At 34.7% G+C, this 21,010-nt stretch overlaps 1 protein-coding gene across 1 annotated transcript; it reads left to right on the forward strand.

Annotated features, from left to right (window-relative positions):
* Window positions 1-2,536: 2,536 nt before the first annotated feature.
* Window positions 2,537-6,198, forward strand: LOC133321149 (condensin complex subunit 2-like). Its single transcript, XM_061530242.1, has 4 exons — window positions 2,537-2,548; window positions 2,604-2,915; window positions 3,141-3,999; window positions 4,997-6,198. Exons 1-4 carry the CDS (start codon window positions 2,537-2,539, stop codon window positions 6,124-6,126), a joined length of 2,313 nt encoding a protein of 770 aa, XP_061386226.1. The 3' UTR covers window positions 6,127-6,198.
* The last annotated feature ends 14,812 nt before the right edge of the window (window positions 6,199-21,010 follow it).

Genomic DNA, 21,010 nt, shown 5'->3' on the forward strand with positions numbered 1-21,010 from the left:
TTCACACCGATCGAACGCACATGTTTGACGTGTGTGGGCCACTTGAATGGGATATTAAAAATGTTTGTATGTCTGCTTTTTATTTGGCAAATTTTTTGTTTTCTCTTTTGAAATTTTCGCTTGCTTTTCCATTGGCAAATTTTTCTTTGCCAAATTTGCGAATCAAAATACAAAAGAAAGAAAATAAAAGTCAAAAGTGTTTGCATTTTAAAGATTTTTTTTAATATTTTATTTATTTTTTATATATTTTATTATATAAATTGCAACAATTAAAAATTAAATTTCACTTGCACAAATTAAAGCAAAAGGTTTGTAAACAAAAGCCGGCTGTGTGTCAGTAAAGCGAATAGGTTCAAAAGGAAATGCCAACAAAATTGTTTTCAACGAACAGAGCAAAGCAGAATTTGCGTGTACGGCAAATTCTGAACAGGCAAATTTTCGTTTTTCTTCCTCGCACCCCTCTCGCCTACAAACTCAGTATTTGCCAAATAAAAATTTGCCTGTGGAAAAGCAGACTATAAGAATGTCAATTAAAAAAATTTTACTTTTCCAATAAATATTAAAAGTTAATTTAAAAATCCTGCATAAGAATGTAAATTTTTATAATAAGTGCAATTTTTTCTTATGTGTTAGTTTATATATGTATGTGTAATTACAACTCAACATTTCAGCATTCAAAGAAAAATATTTCATAGCTTGGGAAGAAATTTTATTATAATCATATTTGCAATACCCATATTGAAAAAAAAGCTTAACCCATTCGAAAGCTATAACGAATTTACTATGATTGTTTTAGATAGATTATCATTTAAGCATGTATTTAAATATATATTATTTTAATGTATATATAATTTTGAGTTCCTACATCTACATCAGATCCGTATAGACTAATTTAAAACAAAAAACCTCACGATAGTCCAATTTTTTAATGAGTTACACACTTATCTTTGGATGGGTACAAATGTACCACGTTTATTGATCTACGTATACTTTTTTGGTTATTGACCGTAGGGTTAAAAATAACTATGTAGTTGACTACCGGTTTATGTTTGATTTGGTTTAATATTTACGTTTTAATTTTTCAAAATTTAGTCGATGGAAATCTGAAGAAGCTAAAACGGCATTTACATTTGAACTTTTTACCGGGATAACCTACTCTATGAGGATTTATTTGGCATGTATACAATGGAATTGACAATTGAAACCCACTGGGTTAACGAAATCCGGTGCAATGTAAACGTACTATAATATTTTTTGGAATTTAGATACGGATTTGAAGCCATTTCGATCGGAATTTGTTAAATACCTGTGCAACTATACTTGATAAGTTAACGACTAAAATAAAGTTGTCGCTAAGTCCTGGTATGACAGCATTAAATATCGATTCCATTTCGTAGAAATACCCAATAAAAAGTATCGTGTGCTTGTTCGTATCTATAGAAAACTGTCGAAAACAGAAAAACGCAACATGAAAGGAAATGTTCAATTGTGGACAGATGTCTCACAATAAAACGACATTTGCATTATAACTTTTTAAAGGGTTAACTTACTTTTGACATATACGCAATGGAATTGACAATTTAAACCCACTGTGTTAACAAAATCCCGTATATTGTAGACGTACTATAAACTAATTTTGTTGTATTCCAATAGATTATGTTCCGTAATAAATAAACCGCTATATGCAGAGTTGCCTGTTGCTGTTCACCACTAGGTATCCTACCCTTTGTTATTCTACCATTGTTGCCACTATGGAAACTCTACAAGATATAAACGATTACTAAGTGGTAATAATATTCCGCTAAAAACTGTTTCTCAGTGGTAAAGATTTATTTCCCCATTTAATTAAATGGGTTTTCAAGTGTGAACGTTTGTTTCTGCTTATTGGACAATAAATCGCAAGATGTGAACCTCCCTAATTTTATCGACCGGTGGCAACACTAACACCCTAAAATCAACTCTGGTACGACTCCATTTTTTAATCTTTATGTGTTTTCTCTCTCCTCTTTGACTCCCTCTCAACAATCGTTTGTCGTTGGCTTTAGCATTTGAAAACAACTGAAATTTTATACATTACAAACACAAGCGCATTTTTTGTAACTCGAAGAATAAAACATTTGCCTTGTTATGATATTTTCTAACGCTACAATAAGAGAAATAGTTTCACAAAACAGAAAAAAGAAACAAATTAACAACAAATACAAATTAGTGATAAGTGAATAAGAACAAAAATCGATCAAGTACAGTTTGACAGCGAAATTAAATTTAATTAAATTTCGTTAAAACAAAACAAAAGGCGAAACAACAACGTACACACAAACACACGCATTCACCCAGAAAATAGCAAAAAGAGGTAAGAAATGGTAAAAACACAAAGTGAAGCAGAAGTGTACAGCGAGTAACATCATTGACGTTTGGCTGTGTAACGAACAGCAAAACTAATAAAAAAACACAACTAAAGGGAAGCGCGCGCGACGTAACGAGCAGGGAGCAAATTCAAAGCAATAGCCAAGCCTGCCAGTCAGTCAGCTAATTCATGGTAAATGATGCCAATAGCTGACACAAATTAAATAATTTTCTATTTGCCATCGATTGTTTTCTAGGTGAATATGACACCAGCCCATACAGACTCACCGCTGAGACGTTCCGAGGCGGGAGTTTTACGTGATGGCCAAGCACACAATGTCACCATCAACGATGACGAGGAGGAGCGTAGACAGGCCCGCCGTCGAACACTGCTATCATCCACGGGTGGATCAGATGCAGCATGCCTGGAGGAAAATGAAACGCTGAAGAAATGCCTGGAAATCTACAATGGCAATAAATTGAGCAAGGATAATGCATGGTCAGTGTCACTGATAGACACACTGTCAACATTGCTGGACAGACATCATAAATCGTTGAATAATTTTAAGGTAAGTTGTGAAGGGATGCACAATTTCATAAGCAAACAGCAGATGCACAAAAACACACTCGCACACACACACATACATGTGAATATTGTTGTGGTTATTGTGTTGGTGTTCCTATAGGCAAAAGGACACTCTTGTTGTGAAATGTTTTGTTTATGTTTGGTGACTGTATCGAACTAAGAGTTAAATCAGTTAATGAAATGTTTCTTTTCCTTTTTTATTGCTTAGGTTGCTGGTTCTTCTCTTGAGGCATCTTCGAAAGTCTACAGTCTCCGTGTCGATTCAATACACACAGATGTCCTGCGTATGTCTGCCGGCTTAAATGCCCAAAAATTCAATGAAAAACAATTACAAAACGATGACGATGACGAGGATGATGTGGCCACCGGTGGTGAAGGTGGCAATGATCCGAATGCCAGTGCAGCGGGTGTTGAAGGTGCCGAAAAACAACCGGCCCAAAAGAAACAGAAGAAGAAGCGAAATTTAGTTTCAACCATCACCAAGAATAAAGACACAATCAATGCACGCTTGGATACAGTACCACTGCAAGATCCCGTCTTTGGCAAATTGAATTCGATTGTGGGCTCTATTAACTCCTCAAATCGTCTCATGAACAATATCCTTCTAACCACAGAGTCCGAGCTGAGACTGAGAACAACATTTGCCATTTGGGATTCGAAATCACTGCCTGTCTGCGACTATACCGAAGAAGTTCCGCTGAGTACAGAGAATGAAGCGGATTTGGCGAGTTGTGATCGACTATTCAAAATATCCAATGTCAACGATATGGAATTGCGTCCAATGCATGGTGGTTATGTGATATCAGATACACCGGAATCGCCAAACGATGATAAGGATAATGACACGAGACGTATGAGTGTCGATTCCGATTGTGATGATGGCCCGCCGGGTTGTTCAGATGGTGGCGGTGGAGGTAGTGATGATATCTTTGCACCATTTCAAAATGTCAATGAATTGGGTATGGCATTCGATATGAATGCTGAATGTGAACCAGTGCCTGCCTTAAGCGAACATGTACCAATAATGGATGTTAATTATGAGGAATTAGATGATGATTTAACTGTTGGTAAGTGCTGAGTGAAAATGTAATAAATAATAGGGTTTTTAGGTGTGCAATGGAATTTTAGATTTTCAACCGATATGGTCGAACTTTTTTATTTCTTAATACATAAAAACTTTCATAGTGTCAAGTTGAAAAACAAGCCTAGGATAAGGCCCGGTAGCTGATTGCTTTGAAATGTTTATCATATATTGCCACAAGAGGCCTAATTGAAACGATATAACTTCCTGTGTAAGACACGTAGAATATGGGGCTTTACAATTTCCCTGGGAACTTTAATCACCCAGGACTACTGCAAACAATAATTTCGTTAATGTCACTGAAACCAATCCACATAATCTAGATAAGTTCGGCATAGAATGTCGGATTTGATGTCTTGATTCGAATAAGTCCGTACTTCCAGCAATATGGGCCTCCGTCGTTAGGCACATAGAATATGGAGCTTTAAAATTCCCCTTGCAAACTTTGACAACTCAAGACTACTGCAACAAATATAGCGTTTATGTCCCTAAAGCCAATCCACCATCCATAAGAAGGCCTAAAATGCCGGAATTGTTTTCAATACTCTATATGAACGGGGCCTTGTCAAAAAATCAAAATTTCAAATTTTAAGTTAATTCCTCGATGTAATAAAAATGAAAAGTAAAAAAGTCCAGCATATTTTTGTTCCCGAAAATATTCGCCCCTTACAAAGGACCTAGCCTCCTATTGTTTTTTGTTCCAAAAAAATGTAATGTTTATTTTGTCGCCGAAAATATTTGGCCACTGATAATTTAAAAATATCACAATTATTCCATGGGGTCCAGATTACCACTTTTTCGATATGAGTAAAAAAAATAATCTACTTTTAATAACTTCAATTTTCGGTTTGGGCGGAAAAGATATTTTTCATTTCCAAACTTTGTTTTTTCGCTTTCCTCTGATTGCTTATATTTTAAACGATCATTTGTATTAATTTATTTTTATTAATTTTATAATTCTGCCTCTTTTCCCCCTTTCCCAGAGGAACGTACTGCCATTAACAATTGTCGTGGCCTACGTAAAGAACCCGTACTTATCGAAGATCTACGGCCAGTTGATGCTAGTTCTAAGCTCGAATATTCTTATCGGCCTCTGGATAAGATTTCACAATTTTGGGCTGGTCCCTCGCATTGGAAATTTAAAAGGACACGACCCAATCGCCAGACGCTGTCCAGTCAACAGCAGCATCTTTCGTCGGAGGGTGTTGCGGGCCGCCTAAATCAACGGGCGAAGCGTAATAAAATCGCCCTGGAGAAAAAGAAATCGAAACAGTTAACATTTGGTGAATTTCATGATGAGCTCTTCATTAAATTGGATGACAAATATAAAAGTCGCAAAGCGAATATACAAAAGAAATGGGATCAACGTAAACTGAAGCTGCCCGTCGATTTGCAATTGGATCCATTGCGTTTTTTCACCTATAAATATGCACCGGGCTTGACGTTACACATGAAACATGATGAACGTGACAGTACAGCAGCGACGACATTAACGGGTGGCACTGAGGATGATGATACGTTACGGCCAGACGATCATCATTTCAATGATGGTGGTGATGATATGCCCCACTTTAATGATGATGGCATGGCAGGTTGTGGTGGTAATGAAGGTGGAGATGTGGCTGGTATGAATACATCACACTCAAGTACTCATCACAATGATCCCCAGGCGGCGGAAGGTGGTATGGGTGATGACGCCGGCAACATGGAAAATCTTAATGAGACCGTACTGGAAATTGCCCACGAATATGAAGGAGCACCCTCACAAGTTACAAAAATTGTGGTACCGTTTGCAAAACGTGCCAAAGTTATTGATATGAAAAATCTCAAACGTAGCTGTTCACTGCTGCTGACCAAACAATTCAAACAGCCCGTGAAAGAGGAAGAAGTACCCAAACATCCCATACCCAAGAAGGAGAAATATCAAGATGGTATGGGTAGTTTCCATGAGATTTACGAACACCTGCCCGAAATATTGCCAAAAGCAATGGCCGAATCATTATCCACCTCCATAGCATTCTACTCAGTGTTACATTTGGCGAATGAATTCGATTTGCGTCTGATACCCGAAGAAGATCTAAAAGATTTCAAAATACGCAAAGTGACGGGATAGCTGCTATACACAAAAACTAACTATACGTTAATAATGTAGTGTCGCTCCTTAATATTGTTTGTTTAATAGTATTTTTTTAAATAACTTTACACATATAAATAATAATATATAGAAATTTCAAGTATAGAACTACTTTAAGTTTCTTCCCTTCTACTTTCTATGGCCGAATAAGCTCTTTCTGTATAATGTATTATTATTATTATCATTTGCAATCTCTCTACTTTTTTCTATTCTCTGTTTACTGTACCATTTGACAAATGTCTTTTTCTCTTTCGATAAAAAACAAAATTTTTTGCCACATTATTTATACCAAAAACAAACCCCCGAAAATTTCCATCTCATTAGCTTCAAAAGTGCTTTTGTATTATTAAAATTTATTATTAAAAATTTGCCGTCATGAGAATTTATATTTAAGTTTTTCGTAGTTAATCCCATGCTTCATCAATAAAAGAACCAACATCTTTGAAATCAATTTTTATTTCTTGATAAATCCATTAAAAAAGAAAGAAACAAAATATGATTTAGTTTTTACAAAACATAACCAGAATAAGCAGTATTTTTCTAAGTTTTTTTTTATCATTTCTGTGTGTAATCTATATATAAATAATTTACAAACATTTTTGTGGTTTATAATTTAAAACAAAAAAGAACAAATAAACAAAAAATATAAGTTTTTAGAAAATTTACAAAAACTAAAACGTATCGAGAGTATTTTACTTTACAGTTATCAAATTTTTGCTTGTTGTTGGCCTGTTGATCTAAAGGCTTTCTTTTCATTTATTTCAAAAAGGTGGGGGTTGAACAGTACCGGATGTATGTCGTGAGAGGAGAAATTAATTGTGTCCAACACAATCTCAAGTATTTCGGATCCTGGACCGTAGAAATAAGCCTGTTTATCCAATGTTTGTAAAATATTACAGAATCCCATCTGCCTGGAATATTTCCCTTAACCACCAGTTCTGTATGTTAGGTTTCAAAGATAATTTTCTTTCTTTTCTATTCTGTATATATTTGAATGCTATTCTACAAGTAAACACTTTACTTGTAGATATGCTTTTTGGTGGGCGTTTTTCCCCAACACTTGTTGCCCCGATTGCTGTTGTTGTTGATATAATCTCGAAACAAATTACTTATGTACATATCCGGCATGCCGAACATGTAAATGAGGATTAAACCTAGCGTTTTCATTTGAATGATTTTGTTTAGATGGTGTTTGTATGTGCGAATTCGAATTTTAAACGTACTACTTGTATCGGTACTCTTAAAACATTTTAAAACACCAATAGAAAAAGCACATGTGTAAGTGTGTGTCATGGTATTCTTTTAAGACAGTAACTGTTACTTTAGTCGGAATTTGCATTAAGATCCAGGTGTTATATGTAAATTGTATGAAACTTTGCAAGTGGAAATGTAAGAAATAAAAATTAAAAAATCTCATAAGGATATTCCATTTAGTTATCCGATGTAGCGCTTTGAGTTATCCGATGTAGGGCTAGGGTGGGGCCTCTCGGCCCCCCTTTCCATACGTCCTTGTTGGGAGCTATATCGAAATCTGATCTAATTTTTCCGAAACTTACCAAACATTATTCTAGACTCAATTCAGTACGATATGCCAAATTTCGTGCAAATGGATATATAGGGACTTTGGCGCACCATTTACATAAATTCGGACGAAAATATATATGGGAGCTGTATCGAAATCTGAACCGATTTTTCTGAAACTTACCACTCATCATTGTAGACGCAGTTCATTACGTTATGCCAAAATTCGTGCAAATCGAAGGACATATAGGGACTCTGGTGCACTATTTACCTAAAATCGGACGAAAATATATTGAGAGCTATATCGAAATCTGAACCGATTTTTTCGAAACTTAACACACGTCATTCTAGACTCAATTTAGTAACCTATTCTAGAGTCAATTCAGTACCCTATGCAACCTTTTGTGCAAATCGAAATCGGACGAAAATATATGTGTATATATATATATATATATATATATATATATGTGGGAGCTATATCTAAATCTGAACCGATTTTCACGAAATTTAACTATGCCAATTTTCGTGCAAATCAAAGGATACATAGGTACTTTGGTGCACCATTTAGCTTAAATCGGATGAAAATATATATGGGGAATATGTCTAAATCTGAACCAATTTAAATAGGGTTCGTCCTTGGGCCAAATAAATTTCATTCAATTCGAATTAAAAATAGGACCTGTACGTTGTTTACAATTTAACATGGACAGACGGACGGACGAATCGACTTAAAAAGTGATTCTATGCATATTCTCAAAAGGAACTATGTGTCTATCTCGTTTCCTTTTGCCTGTTATATACATATGCACAAAGACATAATACCCTGTACCACAGTGTGGTGAAGGGTATAAAGAGTGTCAGTCGATGTTGCCGACATATACCCCCAGCCTATGTTCTGCGGAGGTCTTCGGAATTACACACAGATTTTATTATTAGCTTTATACAGGAAATATGTTTTTATCAAAAAGGTTTCGGACTTAATATTGATAAAATTTTGTAAAATATTGACCATTTGTGAGGGAGGTACCGGAAAGACCAGAAGGATTTAATGTAGACTTCGTAAAGATAATGGGTTGTGCAAAGTTTGGTTAATTTTGGACATTACATTCGCCTGATATTGGATTTACAAATATTGAAAATTTTGACCATTTTTGGGGGAGGTATTAGAAAGAGTGGACCAGTGGGTCCCATCTTCAAACTTGATCTAGGCTTGGTAAAGATAATAGGTCGTACAAAGTTTCGTTAAAATCGGATAGTCCGTTTGCATAATATTATAAAATTAATTTTTAGCACAATTTTGAAAATTTAATGGGGGAGGTACCAGAAGGCGTGGACCGATATACCCCATCTTCGAACTTAAACTAAGTTTGGAAGAAATATTAAGATGTGCAAAGTTTAAATGAAATCGGTTGCTGCCTTCGAGAGTTATCGTGCGCACCAGCTAGACAGACAGATGGACGGACGGACATGTGTACATCGACTCCAAATTTTCTGAAACGGATTTGGTCCAAAGAAATATTTGGGTAAGGCACATTTTCACCGTATCAAAGTGTATATACCCTCATTAGCCTAAAGGCTGAGGGTATAAAAATGTCGCGTGAGTGACCGAGAAAAAAATCCTTCGTCAATAATGGATATGCCAAATTTTGAAATTTAGAAAGTGCAATAATAATGCTTGATATCTCTAATTCATGTAAAGAATATTAAAAGTTCAAAATATTCACACAATTCGCAGAGATTTCCCATTATTAGCAATGATGGCTAAAGTCGTGTACATTTGAAGTCGCGTGAGTGACCGCTCTTTTGTGGCTTTGATCTCAAAAGTTAAAAACCGGAGGCTCTCAAATTTTTTACCACTGATAGTACTCCTAATGTTCTACAAAAATGTATTAAGGGAGAATTGTAAAAAATTTAATTTTTGATTTTGCATCTGAAAGTCGCGTAAGTGACTGCGGAAGTGCCCATAACCTTTATGGGTCGGAACAGATTATTTCGATTAGTTACAAAAAATGTAGGCAACAAGTGGTTGTGTTTTTAGGGTTTATTTCAAGAAATAATTAAACAAATTAAACAAATTTAAACAAATTGGTGATTGTCACAATGCTCGGCGGAGGTTAAATTCGCCTATAGAAAGATTTTATACGGTCAATACAATTTCCATGATTTAGATTGTAATTCACAATATAAACAACATCACAAAGAGCCATGGGCTGCATGTGGGAAACTTAAAATTAATCGCGACCAGGTCTTTAACTTTATTTTTCACTGACCTAAAACCGCTAATAACCCAAGAATACACAAATTCATTAATTATTCCTCAAAGAATAGTTCTTGACAAAAATAAATTAATAATTGTTTTTGTTTATTTTTGTCCAAAACTTATTGTCAGCATGACAATTTAATTTCTATAACAACAATGTTGTTTTTGTAAAATATTTGTTGTTGTATCTGATGCATACACCTTATTAAATACACCTTGGTTTATTCTAAAACAAAGCATTTACCTCACGTCGAAAGCGAAAACAAATCATTTTCATTAAAAATACACAAATACACAAAATATGTATTTTGATTTGAGTAATTCGTCATAGGTATAGATCGATGTATTTGAATTATGGTGTGACCTATTTGTTGCCGGTAACTCTAAAGTGCATAGATTTGTATGCAGATTTTGCAGGTTGTTTTTGCGATGACATGTATTCAGTCAAATCGAATGAGGAATACGAGTATTTTTTTAAAATATCATCCATCTATATCGAATCTTTGTATTAATTTCCCTAAAACCTTATTTCCTTAAAACTTGGGCTAATATGTTTGGTATGGTGATTTTCTACTTAAGGAAAACTTAAAATGTAAAGTTGCTGCACGTGCCCAAACTCCTACAATAACGAAATTTGGGATATAGTGCTATATGAGGGCTACCCATAAAAGTTGACCCATGTTTTTAAATTTTAGTAGGATTTTTTTTTTATCCAGTGAAAACCCAAATACCAAATTACAGCAGATTTGTTGGGAAAACTTTAAAGCTTTAAAATGCCGAATATTGGGGAGTACAATTATATGGGATCTACACCGAAACTTGGGTCAATACCGAAACTTTTCAATTTTTATATCCTTCACCACACTGTGGTACAGGGTATTATGTCTTTGTGCATATGTGTGTAACAGCAAAAATAATCGAGATAGACCCATGGTTCCTTTTGAGAATATGCATAGAATCACTTTCTGAGTCGATTTATGCATGTCCGTCCGTCCGTCTGTCCATGTTAAATTGTAAACAAAGTACAGGTCGCATTTATGATCCGAATTGGATGAAATTTGGCACAGCTCATTTATTTGGCCCAAGGATTTAAGGTAAATGGTGTACCAAAGTCCCTATATATCTTTAGAATTGCACGAAATTTGGCATAGAGTACTGAATTAAGCCTAGAATGATGTGTGCAAAGTTTCATGAAAATCGGTTCAGATTTAGATATAGCTCCCGTATATATCTTCGTCCGATTTAAGGTAAATGGTGTACAAAAGTCCCTATATATCTTTCGATTTGCACGAATTTTGGTATAGGGTACTGAATTAAGTCTATAATGATGTTGCTAGGCCGATTGACACAACGTACTGAAGTAATATAAATTAGTCTCTGGCACGTTTTTCTAAAATCGGTTCAGATATAGAAATATAACAAACACGCTACGTCTGTTAGGATACATATGTAGAATATACCCAGAGTGGTGAAGGGTATCATATAGTCGGCCCAGTCCGACTTTACTACTTTCCTTACAGGTTTACATAATGAAAATCCAAAATATCAATTTCCAGCCAATTTGGTTTAAAACACGTGCTCAATTTCAGCAAAATACTAAAAAAGTGAACCAATATTGAAGATTTACTACCCTATATGGTTGATAAACGGCCCCAAAGGCCTCAAAATACCGAATATTTAGGAGTACCGTAATATGAGGGCAACCCTAATAGCAACGTACCATCATATGAGTAGTAACAATGTGTGTGCACATTTTCAAAGTTCCATCTTAAATATTTGAAGCTCTATCGTGATTTCAACAGACATGCGGACATGGCTAAATGGACATAGAATTTTATTCTGATCAAGAATATATAGCCCATATTCGAATATTTTAAGGTATGGTGAAGTTCAAACAAATCATGAAAAATATGAATTTTCTAAGTAAGTTAATGCAAACTTTTCCCACTGTACAGCCTCATTAACTTGAACGCTCAATTTTTCGAAAGTGACAAATGGTGGTAACCCCCTAAATTTAACGCATAGGTTGAAGTCACTTTTTAAACTTTTTTGCTAAATGTTTTTGCACTTTTAGCAAACGTTTTAAGCAACACAAATACTCATTTACATACCTACGCATGCAGGTGTGTGTATATATCTATTGCTTGTTTGTTTGTATGTATTAACAAAACGCTTACAAGGATTCAAAATACACCTGAGTGTGGCGTAGGCATGCTTAAAAGGATATTTGTTAAATCATCCACCTATGGAGCAGTGTGTCTGTGGATTTCCGGTAAAAGTTTTATGATATACTCAGTATTTTAAAAAAGGAAACTTATTGTAATGTATTTTCCCCGCTTCTTTTCAACAAATTGTAATTTCAAATTGTAACACCCTTTCCAAAGTTATACACCATATGTAAATTCGCACACATTACACTTTCGTTTTTCAAGGCGGAAGGAAAAGTGTTAAGAAAAAGTTATTCGAAAAAATCGTTCGGATAAAGCCAAAAGTTAAATTGCAAATTGAGAAAAAATCGCTCACACACACACCCACAAACATGCAAACAAATTAGTCGCCATTTATATCTGGTAATATCTTTAAATGCTGTGCAGAATATGTAGGTAGATTGGTATACAAAAATAACAACAATATAAACATGAAGTAAACAAGGTAATGAGTTTTGAATGAAAGAGTTTCCAAAGTAATTAAATGTTAAAGTTTTATTTGACTTTTAAAGATTTGGGAGAAACGGGAAAGGTTTATACACACATAAATGTAAAAACACCTGCTAACACCATTTGCTACATATGTTTCCGCCATTATTGGCTTAGTGTATTTATAAAGATAAAGTTTTCGATTTGTTTATAATTCTTTAGAGTAATGTAATTATACACTATGAAACTTAATATAGCCTTCAATAAGAATATTCGAACAAACATGGACTAACTTAGCTGGAAAATTAAATTGATGAACTTAAGTATACTTACGTTCTTAAATTATTAAAATCATAAAAAATAAGGAAACCCGTCGATAAATCCGGACAAGCCGAACTTATTATATATACACCATGAAGTGGACACTAAAAATATATAAAATATAGATTTTTATCTGGGAGTACCAATTTGACTGACAATGTGACATAAATACCCAAAAATACTGTTATATGAGGGCTAACCTGAAACATATGATGGTGCAGATAATCATCCATATCTTCATCATCATATAATCATCTACCATATAAAATTTAAAGCTGAATTTGGTATGGTAGATTTTCACTTCAGAAAATTTGGTCCAAGTCGGTTCATATATACAGAATCGGCCAAAACCTAACCTACAGTCTTTTAATATGATAATTTTTTATGAAAAGAAAATTATATAATTATATATTGAAAAATGAAAACATAAGGAATTCAAAAAATAAAAATCAAACGCAAAATTTGCAGAAATTCGGAAAACATTTTAAGTCGGAAATGCTAGCAGACAAAAGCACCTCTAATTTAAAGTACAGAAAAAACTGTGTATCCATTATTATGGAGGACACTCGCACAACCTATACGCATATAAGACGACCAAAAAATTGTATTTCTTAAAAAATAAAAATCCAGACTTGAATTCGCAAACGTCCATCTTAACCGGAGTGTTTAAGAATGAGAAATTTTCTGTTTTTTACGAATATAACTTTACACATATATCATTGAAGATTTAAAAGAGAAGAAAAATAATTTGCAAAATTTGATCGTTGTTATTTTGGCGGGCATGATAACTCCTCTCTGAAACAACGGAATCCGGAAAGTCCAAGGGTGTTAGAAAGAGAACATGTCTGGCTCACGTATGAACTAGGATTATTGACTTTGCACAAAAAATAAACAAAATGCCGGACCTTTGAAAAAAAAAATTGGAAATTCGGTTATTTTTGCCCACAAACTAAGTTAAAAACCAGTGAGCGGAGCAGTATAGTCGGACGGGGCCGACCATACGATACCCTACACAACTTCCATTAAAATCTAACTTTCTGTGGTTCTATATTCTGAGATTGGATAATATTTCGCGATATGTGCACACTTTTGACTGGCTAGTGGTCAACAAATGTTACTAATAACACTGTGATTCAAAACAAAACAAAAAATTTTTTCATGGGTTCTAATGTACCAATTCCGTTTAGTTGGAGTCCCTGGACCACGAATATACCTTTGGTTTTTCTGGGTCACTTCGAAAATTAGTTTTATAACGGTAAATGTAGAGAAAAACGTGGTTCCATAGATTTTCATTTTGAAACGCGTATAACTTCTTTTCTTTCTAAAAGATTTATATTATTCTTTCTTTCATTCGAAGAGTAGAATTTTTTCTTTCATACAAGATATATTTTTGTTAAATCGGTTGAGAATTTGGTGAGTTACAGTGGTTGAAATGTGAAAAATACGCATAAAATGACAAAATTTATTTTTCTTCGGACTGCACGAAGAAATTATGATATCAAGCCGTATAAGAAAAAGAATTGGTACATTAGAACCCCTGAAAAAATTTCGTGTCGCACAGTGTAATCAGTACAGCCCCTTTAATTACTAGTCCAGATTCCCTTCACCGTGGGTTGTGTTGTGATGTTCGGCTTTCGACTCGAAAAGTACAAATAATTAAGTTTTCGGTCCACTTTATCCGAAAAATTGTTATCTGATCATCACCTAACATTTTAGGCGTTGTCCTTGACCATAATTGGAACCTCATGGAACATTTCAAAGCGATCAGCGCTATATTCCCGCCCTCCAGTGTGGTAATAGGTTACTAAATAATATATAAATACGCACCTGTAAATATGTAAGTGTAACTCCCGCATCCGAGTACCTACGGCAATATAATTGGTATCAATTTAAAGGTCAACCACTACTCTCGGGTCTATGTCCTTCAGTGGTAAATATATACGCTATAGAATACAAACTTTGTCATTTTTCACACAAAAGTTAGGGTCCATTTGACCCGCTAAATATTGATCGATCTTTATCAAAACAGGCATGCTTATTCTTTGTCCCGATCCATGCAAAAATTCGCGGTGTTTGGGCCATAATTGCGGCCTCTGGAGCGACCAGAAAAACCGAAAAAATAACGTTTTTGGTCCATTTCATTCCCTAAATATTAACCGAGCTTTTCCAAAAACAATAGGGGTCTTCATTGGCCAGAACCCATCCTAGATGCAAAATTTCATGAAGATTGGTCCATAACTGTGGCCTGTATCGTGTTTACAAATTATAATGGACAGACGGACAGACGGTCGGACGGACACACATGTCTAGATCGACTCAGCTAGTCGAGATCGGTATACTTAAAGGTGTGTCTAGGACCAATATTTCGCGGCGTTACAAACTTTTGGGGCTGCACAAAGCTATAATACCCTGACAACATAGTTGCGTAGGGTATAAAAAATCAAAAACAAAATGTATAATATTGTTTTCATAAAAAAAATTATCAAATTAAAAGAAGTACAGAGGGTTTTGCTAAGGTTTTGGCCGACAGAAATTTCTAGAAATACTAGAAATTAATACATATTTTATTCATATTACTAAAATCAAATTTGAGGTTTTTCTTTTGTCGTCCAGCCAAAACTTAAAAAAATTTAAAATAAAGAGTCGCGGTATCATTAAGTATATGATACACATGTTGTACTCAATATTACCCTCCACCACATATTATAGTTTCGCGGATACCGAGAGTTTTATTCCACAAAACAAACTATAATTTGGTATTTTGGGTTGTCATTGGCTAACAAATCTGGTTACTAAAAATATTTACAATTTTCAAATTTCAGTATTTTGGGGAGTTTGGTCACGACCTTTAAACAAATTGACTGTAATTTTGTATTATCATTGAATGTCAAATTTCACTAAAAGAAATCAATATCAGCCCTCTATTGGTATAGGCCCCATATAACGATAATTCCACTATTCGCTAATTCGAGGATTTTGGTATGTTCAAGGTCCTAGTATAACCTGAGAGTCTGTAGTTTGGTATTGTAGTTTCTCCTGAAGCTCCAATCGATTTTTGGAATGTCCACTTAGTGATTTTGATTTTATAGGGGTTGACTTTGCAGCTACCTTTGGTGTATCGTCATCACCACTAGATGACACACCAGATTCCATTTCATTGAACAGCCGACCATAAATATCTTATGCATACACCTTTATGAATTATTTTGACAAACGCATTCACCATACTATCTGCGTCTCCTAAAAACTTTAATAGAGATACCCTTTTTGAGTCACTTCGGTCTCTGATTACACAGTGACACATTTTTCAACTTTAAAATCTTGAACCAATCGAGACCCCCAAAATCTTGAAGCTTGTGATGGTGGAAGAAAATCCCTAGCTGGGTTTTGCATTATTAGCTAAGGTTTTCTTTTAAATTAATTTTTAAAATATTCGACTGGAGGTCGATTTTAACACAATTTTCGAATAATACGTACTTATTATTGAGTCTATATCTCGTGAACTATTCGAAATATTGCCTTTCTCTCTTAAGCAATATTCTTCCTCTTAATTAGATCTAAAATTTTTTTCTTGAGATAAAATCAATAAAACATCACCATCATACTGAAAATAGCACAACTGCAAAAAAATTTAAATTTCGACATACTTTTTCCATGTTTTTTCACACTTAATTCAGATACTGCTACTGACTCGACCAAACAATATATGACAAGAAGATAGCCAATAGCAAATCAAACAACTCTTCTTAAAACCCCGATTTCATTGGTTGACTCCTTCACATAGTTATAGCCTCACAAATTCATCAAAATGAACCAAAGAAATTCACTCCCAATTGTATGTTTATAGAAATAAAAATTGCTATGCTTTTTCAATAAATAGGTACAAAATTAAAGTAAAAATTAAAATGTTTGGGCCCTTTAGTTTTTTTCGAAGACATGTCGCAGCGATATATGCACAGGGTAAACGCAGGAACTGGAGGTGCGACCTTAAAGTTGTCAATATTTTGGATGGCCAAAGTATTATTGCTTTTTGTGCCGTTGGGACACACGAGCAAAAGTCGATCACTACTCGCCCACTTGGAAAAAACGTATGTCAGGAGTAAAAGATGCCACATTAGACATGACAGCAGAGCCACTATTAAAAACCAGTAAGGAAAGTAGTAAAGTCGGACGGGCCGACTATATGATACCCTTCACCACTTTGGGTATATTCAACAGATGAACCCTAACAGACGTCGCATTTTTGAAGGACCAGTAAAATTAAATTGGATCCATAAACATGTCGTTCTGCAACCGATACTAAATTTTTCATTTGGTCGGATATAGAAGCTATATCTAAATCTGAACCGAATTCAGGAAAATTAACACACATCATTCTAGACCTAATTCATTGTGCTGTGTCAAATTTCGTGCAAATCGAAAAATAAATACAGACTCTGGTGCACCATTTACCTTAAATCGGGCGAAAATATATATGGGAGCTATATCCAAATCTGAACCGATTTTCACCAAACTTAGCACACATCATTCTAGTCTTAATTCAGTACGCTGTGCCAAATTTCGTGCAAATCGGAAGTTATTTAGGTACGTTGGAGCACCATTTACCATAAATCTGACGAATATATAAATGGGAGCTATATCTATATCTGAACCGATTTTCACGAAATTGAGCACACATCATTCTGGACCATTCTGCCAAATTTCATGCAAATCGAATATGTATAGGGACTTTGGTGCCCCGTTTACCTTAAATCGAACGAAAATATATATGGGAGCAATATTTAAATCTGAACCGATTTTTACCAAACTTGGTAGCTATGTCTAAATCGGAACCGTGTTTTCCCAATTTCAATAGGGTTCGTCCTTGCGCCAAATAGACTAGCTGTGCCAAATTTCATCCAATTCGGATCATAAATGCGACCTGTACTTTGTTTACAATTTAACATGGACAGACAGACAGACGGACGGACATGCATAAATCGACTTAGAAAGTGATTCTATGCATATTCTAAAAAGGAACCATGTGTATATCTCGTTTCCTTTTGCCTGTTACAAACATATGCACAAATACATAATACCCTGTACCACAGTGTGGTGAAGGGTATAAATATAAGTGACATATTGTTGCCACCGCTGCATATTACCCTGTGCATATATGGCAGCGACATGTCTTCGAAAAAAACCAAAGGGCCAAACATTTTAATTTTTACTTTAATTTTGTACCTATTTATTAAAAAAGCATAGCAGTTTTAATTTCTATAAACATACAATTGGGAGTGATTTTTTTGGTTCATTTTGATGAATTTGTGAGGCTATAACTATGTGAAGGAGTCAACCAATGAAATCGGGGTTTTAAGAAGGGTTGTTTTATTTGCTATTGGCTATCTTCTTGTCATATATTGTTTGGTCGAGTCAGTAGCAGTATCTGAATTAAGTGTGAAAAAACATGGAAAAAGTATGTCGAAATTTAAGTATGATGGTGATGCTTTATTGATTTTATCTCAAGAACAAATTTTTAGTTCTAATTAAGAGGAAGAATATTGCTTAAGAGAGAAAAGCAATATTTCGAATAGTTCACGAAATATAGACTCAATAATAAGTACGTATTATTCGAAAATTGTTAAAATCCACCTCCAGCCGAATATTTTAAAAATTAATTTAAAAGAAAACCTTAGCTAATAATGCAAAACCCAGCTAGGGATTTTCTTCCACCATCACAAGCTTCAAGATTTTGGGGGTCTTGATTGGTTCAAGATTTTAGTGCTGCACAGTGTTATAGCCTTTATTTTTCAAGTAATTTCTGTGAAATTGAATGATCGTATAATGTTTTCAAGACAGCATCAGTTGTAATTAAAAGGGAAAAAGTCCTGGGAATTCCCGACCCAAACCGTAGCTAGAGGTCGCACAATAAACTGATCTGTAATTATAGTTTTGGGAACCCCTGGCGTCAACGGCCTACACTAAAATTATTACTACGATGACAAGCTGCCGCCAACCTCCGTCAACGTTTCTCAGGCTGTCGCTGTTTCAAACTGCCTCCAACCTTCTGTGTTCCGTCACCATTCATCGAGCTGCCGCCAATCTTCTAGAACCGTTCCCCTTGATAGGGTTGCTGTGCCAAGATGCTCCAACCTACGTTCAATAAATGTTGACCGCATTTCTATGATTGAAATACATCTGCCAACAGTCCTAACTTATATTTGATCCTCTGACGCGACTCCTATTCATATCATTTCGTGTCAAAACTATTTCAAACACCAAATATGAAAATATTGTCCCGTGCCCTCAGATCCATATTGTGTAATAACGAGTAACTAAGTGTTAAATACAGTGTTGTATCGTTTACTAGTAGAAAATAAATTCACGTTTTAACAGATTAAAAGTGCGATTCTCTCTCTCTCCCACAATGAAAATAAATTCTTGCAACGACCCTGGCCCCGGCCGTACCTTTCCCAGCTTGAATATACTAAATACGTTGTCAGACCCTCACAAACAATTTACATAAATGGACATATGTGCTGATCTTTAATCTTTAGGTTCGACATCTCTAATTTTTTTTCTGTTCTAGATGTTATCCAAATTCATTTCTTATGCAGATGACTCCGGAAGCGATACAACCTCGGCCACCTAATTTTTGTGTTAGTATCCTTATTTGTGAAATACATCTAAGGATATTAACGCCGGGGAGAGTACTCTTCCATCGGTTCAAACTCAATGAATTCATGGAGTCCTTTAAGTCTAAATACGCAACAATTTGCCCCCAATGAAAGTTGGGGGAGGGTCACTCTTGGTCCAAAGGTGTCAGTTAAGACTGTGTTTTTAGAAATTCGTACTAAAATGGCACGAAAAGTACTAAGTATTTGGTGAACCGGTGGAGATAGAACTCTAAAATTTGGATTGAGGGTCATTGATGGAGTGTATGATAGATGTAGCAAAAGGTTTTTAGAAATTCGAACTATAAGTATCAAAAAAAAAAAAAAAAAAACAGTAAGGAAAGTAGTAAAGTCGGACTGGGCCGACTATATGATAAATTTCCCCACTTTGGAGATATTCTACATATGTATCCTAACAGACGTCGCCTTTTCTATGGAACATTAACATGAAATTGAACGAACTTAAATATGCGATCTTTATCAATAAGTAAACCGATTAACATCATTTCCAACACACGCCATTATGAAACCTATTCTAAATTTTCTAAATAGATTTAAAGCAAACTTTACACACGCTATTTGGAATGTTTCACTGTTTAAAATGTATCAATCAGGCACCCATTGATTATCCCATCGAAATTATATATAATAGCTATTCTATATCTAAATCTAAACCGATTTCATTAAAACTTGCTAGATATTATTTTTTATTAATTTCTGTACGTTTTTTATATAGGCCTAGGTATGAGTACACCATTTACTTAAAAACTGACGAAAGTATATATATATATATATATAAGTTAAGGAGCAACATATTCATAATATTTTTGTGCTAAATATGATAAGCCATGTGAACAAGTAGTGCAAATAGTTCCCATAATAAATGATATCAGGTTACATTATGGGAATAAGATGTTTGCTAAAATAAAACTGATGACACAGCGCACGTGTCGACAATGCTGTGAGAGCGGAGTTGGCAGAGACTTGCAGCGAAGCTAGCTTAAGTTCATAAACTGTTAATTTTAGTTTAGTTGCCATTTATAATCAATAAAATAAAGACGTGTTGATTCTCAACACGAAGTCTTTTTTAAAAATTAAAAATAACTTTAAAAGTTTTAACTTATATATATGTATATCTGAACCAATTTTAAGAAAACTTGATACACGAAAGGTTATAGTAACAGTACATTGTACAAATTTGTGTGCCGATCGGCCAATATCTTTCGATTTCGTGCAAATCGAAAGATATTTAGTTGCTCCCATTTATATAAATCTGACCCGATTGTCCCGAAACTTGGCACACGTCATTCTGGACATAATTCAGTACTCTATGCCAAATTTCGTGCAAATCGAACAATATATAGGAACTTTGGTGCCCCATTTACCTTAAGTCAGACGAAAATATATATGGGAGCTATATATAAATCTAAACCGATTTTCTCGAAACTTAACACATATCATTCTAGACCTAA

The sequence above is a fragment of the Musca vetustissima genome, unplaced genomic scaffold (assembly GCF_032173495.1).
Source record: "Musca vetustissima isolate MV318-11 ecotype Yass unplaced genomic scaffold, APGP_CSIRO_Mvet_v1 utg72218, whole genome shotgun sequence".
NCBI classification, from domain to species: domain Eukaryota; kingdom Metazoa; phylum Arthropoda; class Insecta; order Diptera; family Muscidae; genus Musca; species Musca vetustissima.

Excerpts from the sequence above, each read along its gene's own strand:
- LOC133321149 (XM_061530242.1), top strand. Across the intron at positions 2,916-3,140 it reads AATCGTTGAATAATTTTAAG|GTTGCTGGTTCTTCTCTTGA; the intron begins GTAAGTTGTGAA and ends TTTATTGCTTAG. Across the intron at positions 4,000-4,996 it reads AGATGATGATTTAACTGTTG|AGGAACGTACTGCCATTAAC; the intron begins GTAAGTGCTGAG and ends CCCCTTTCCCAG.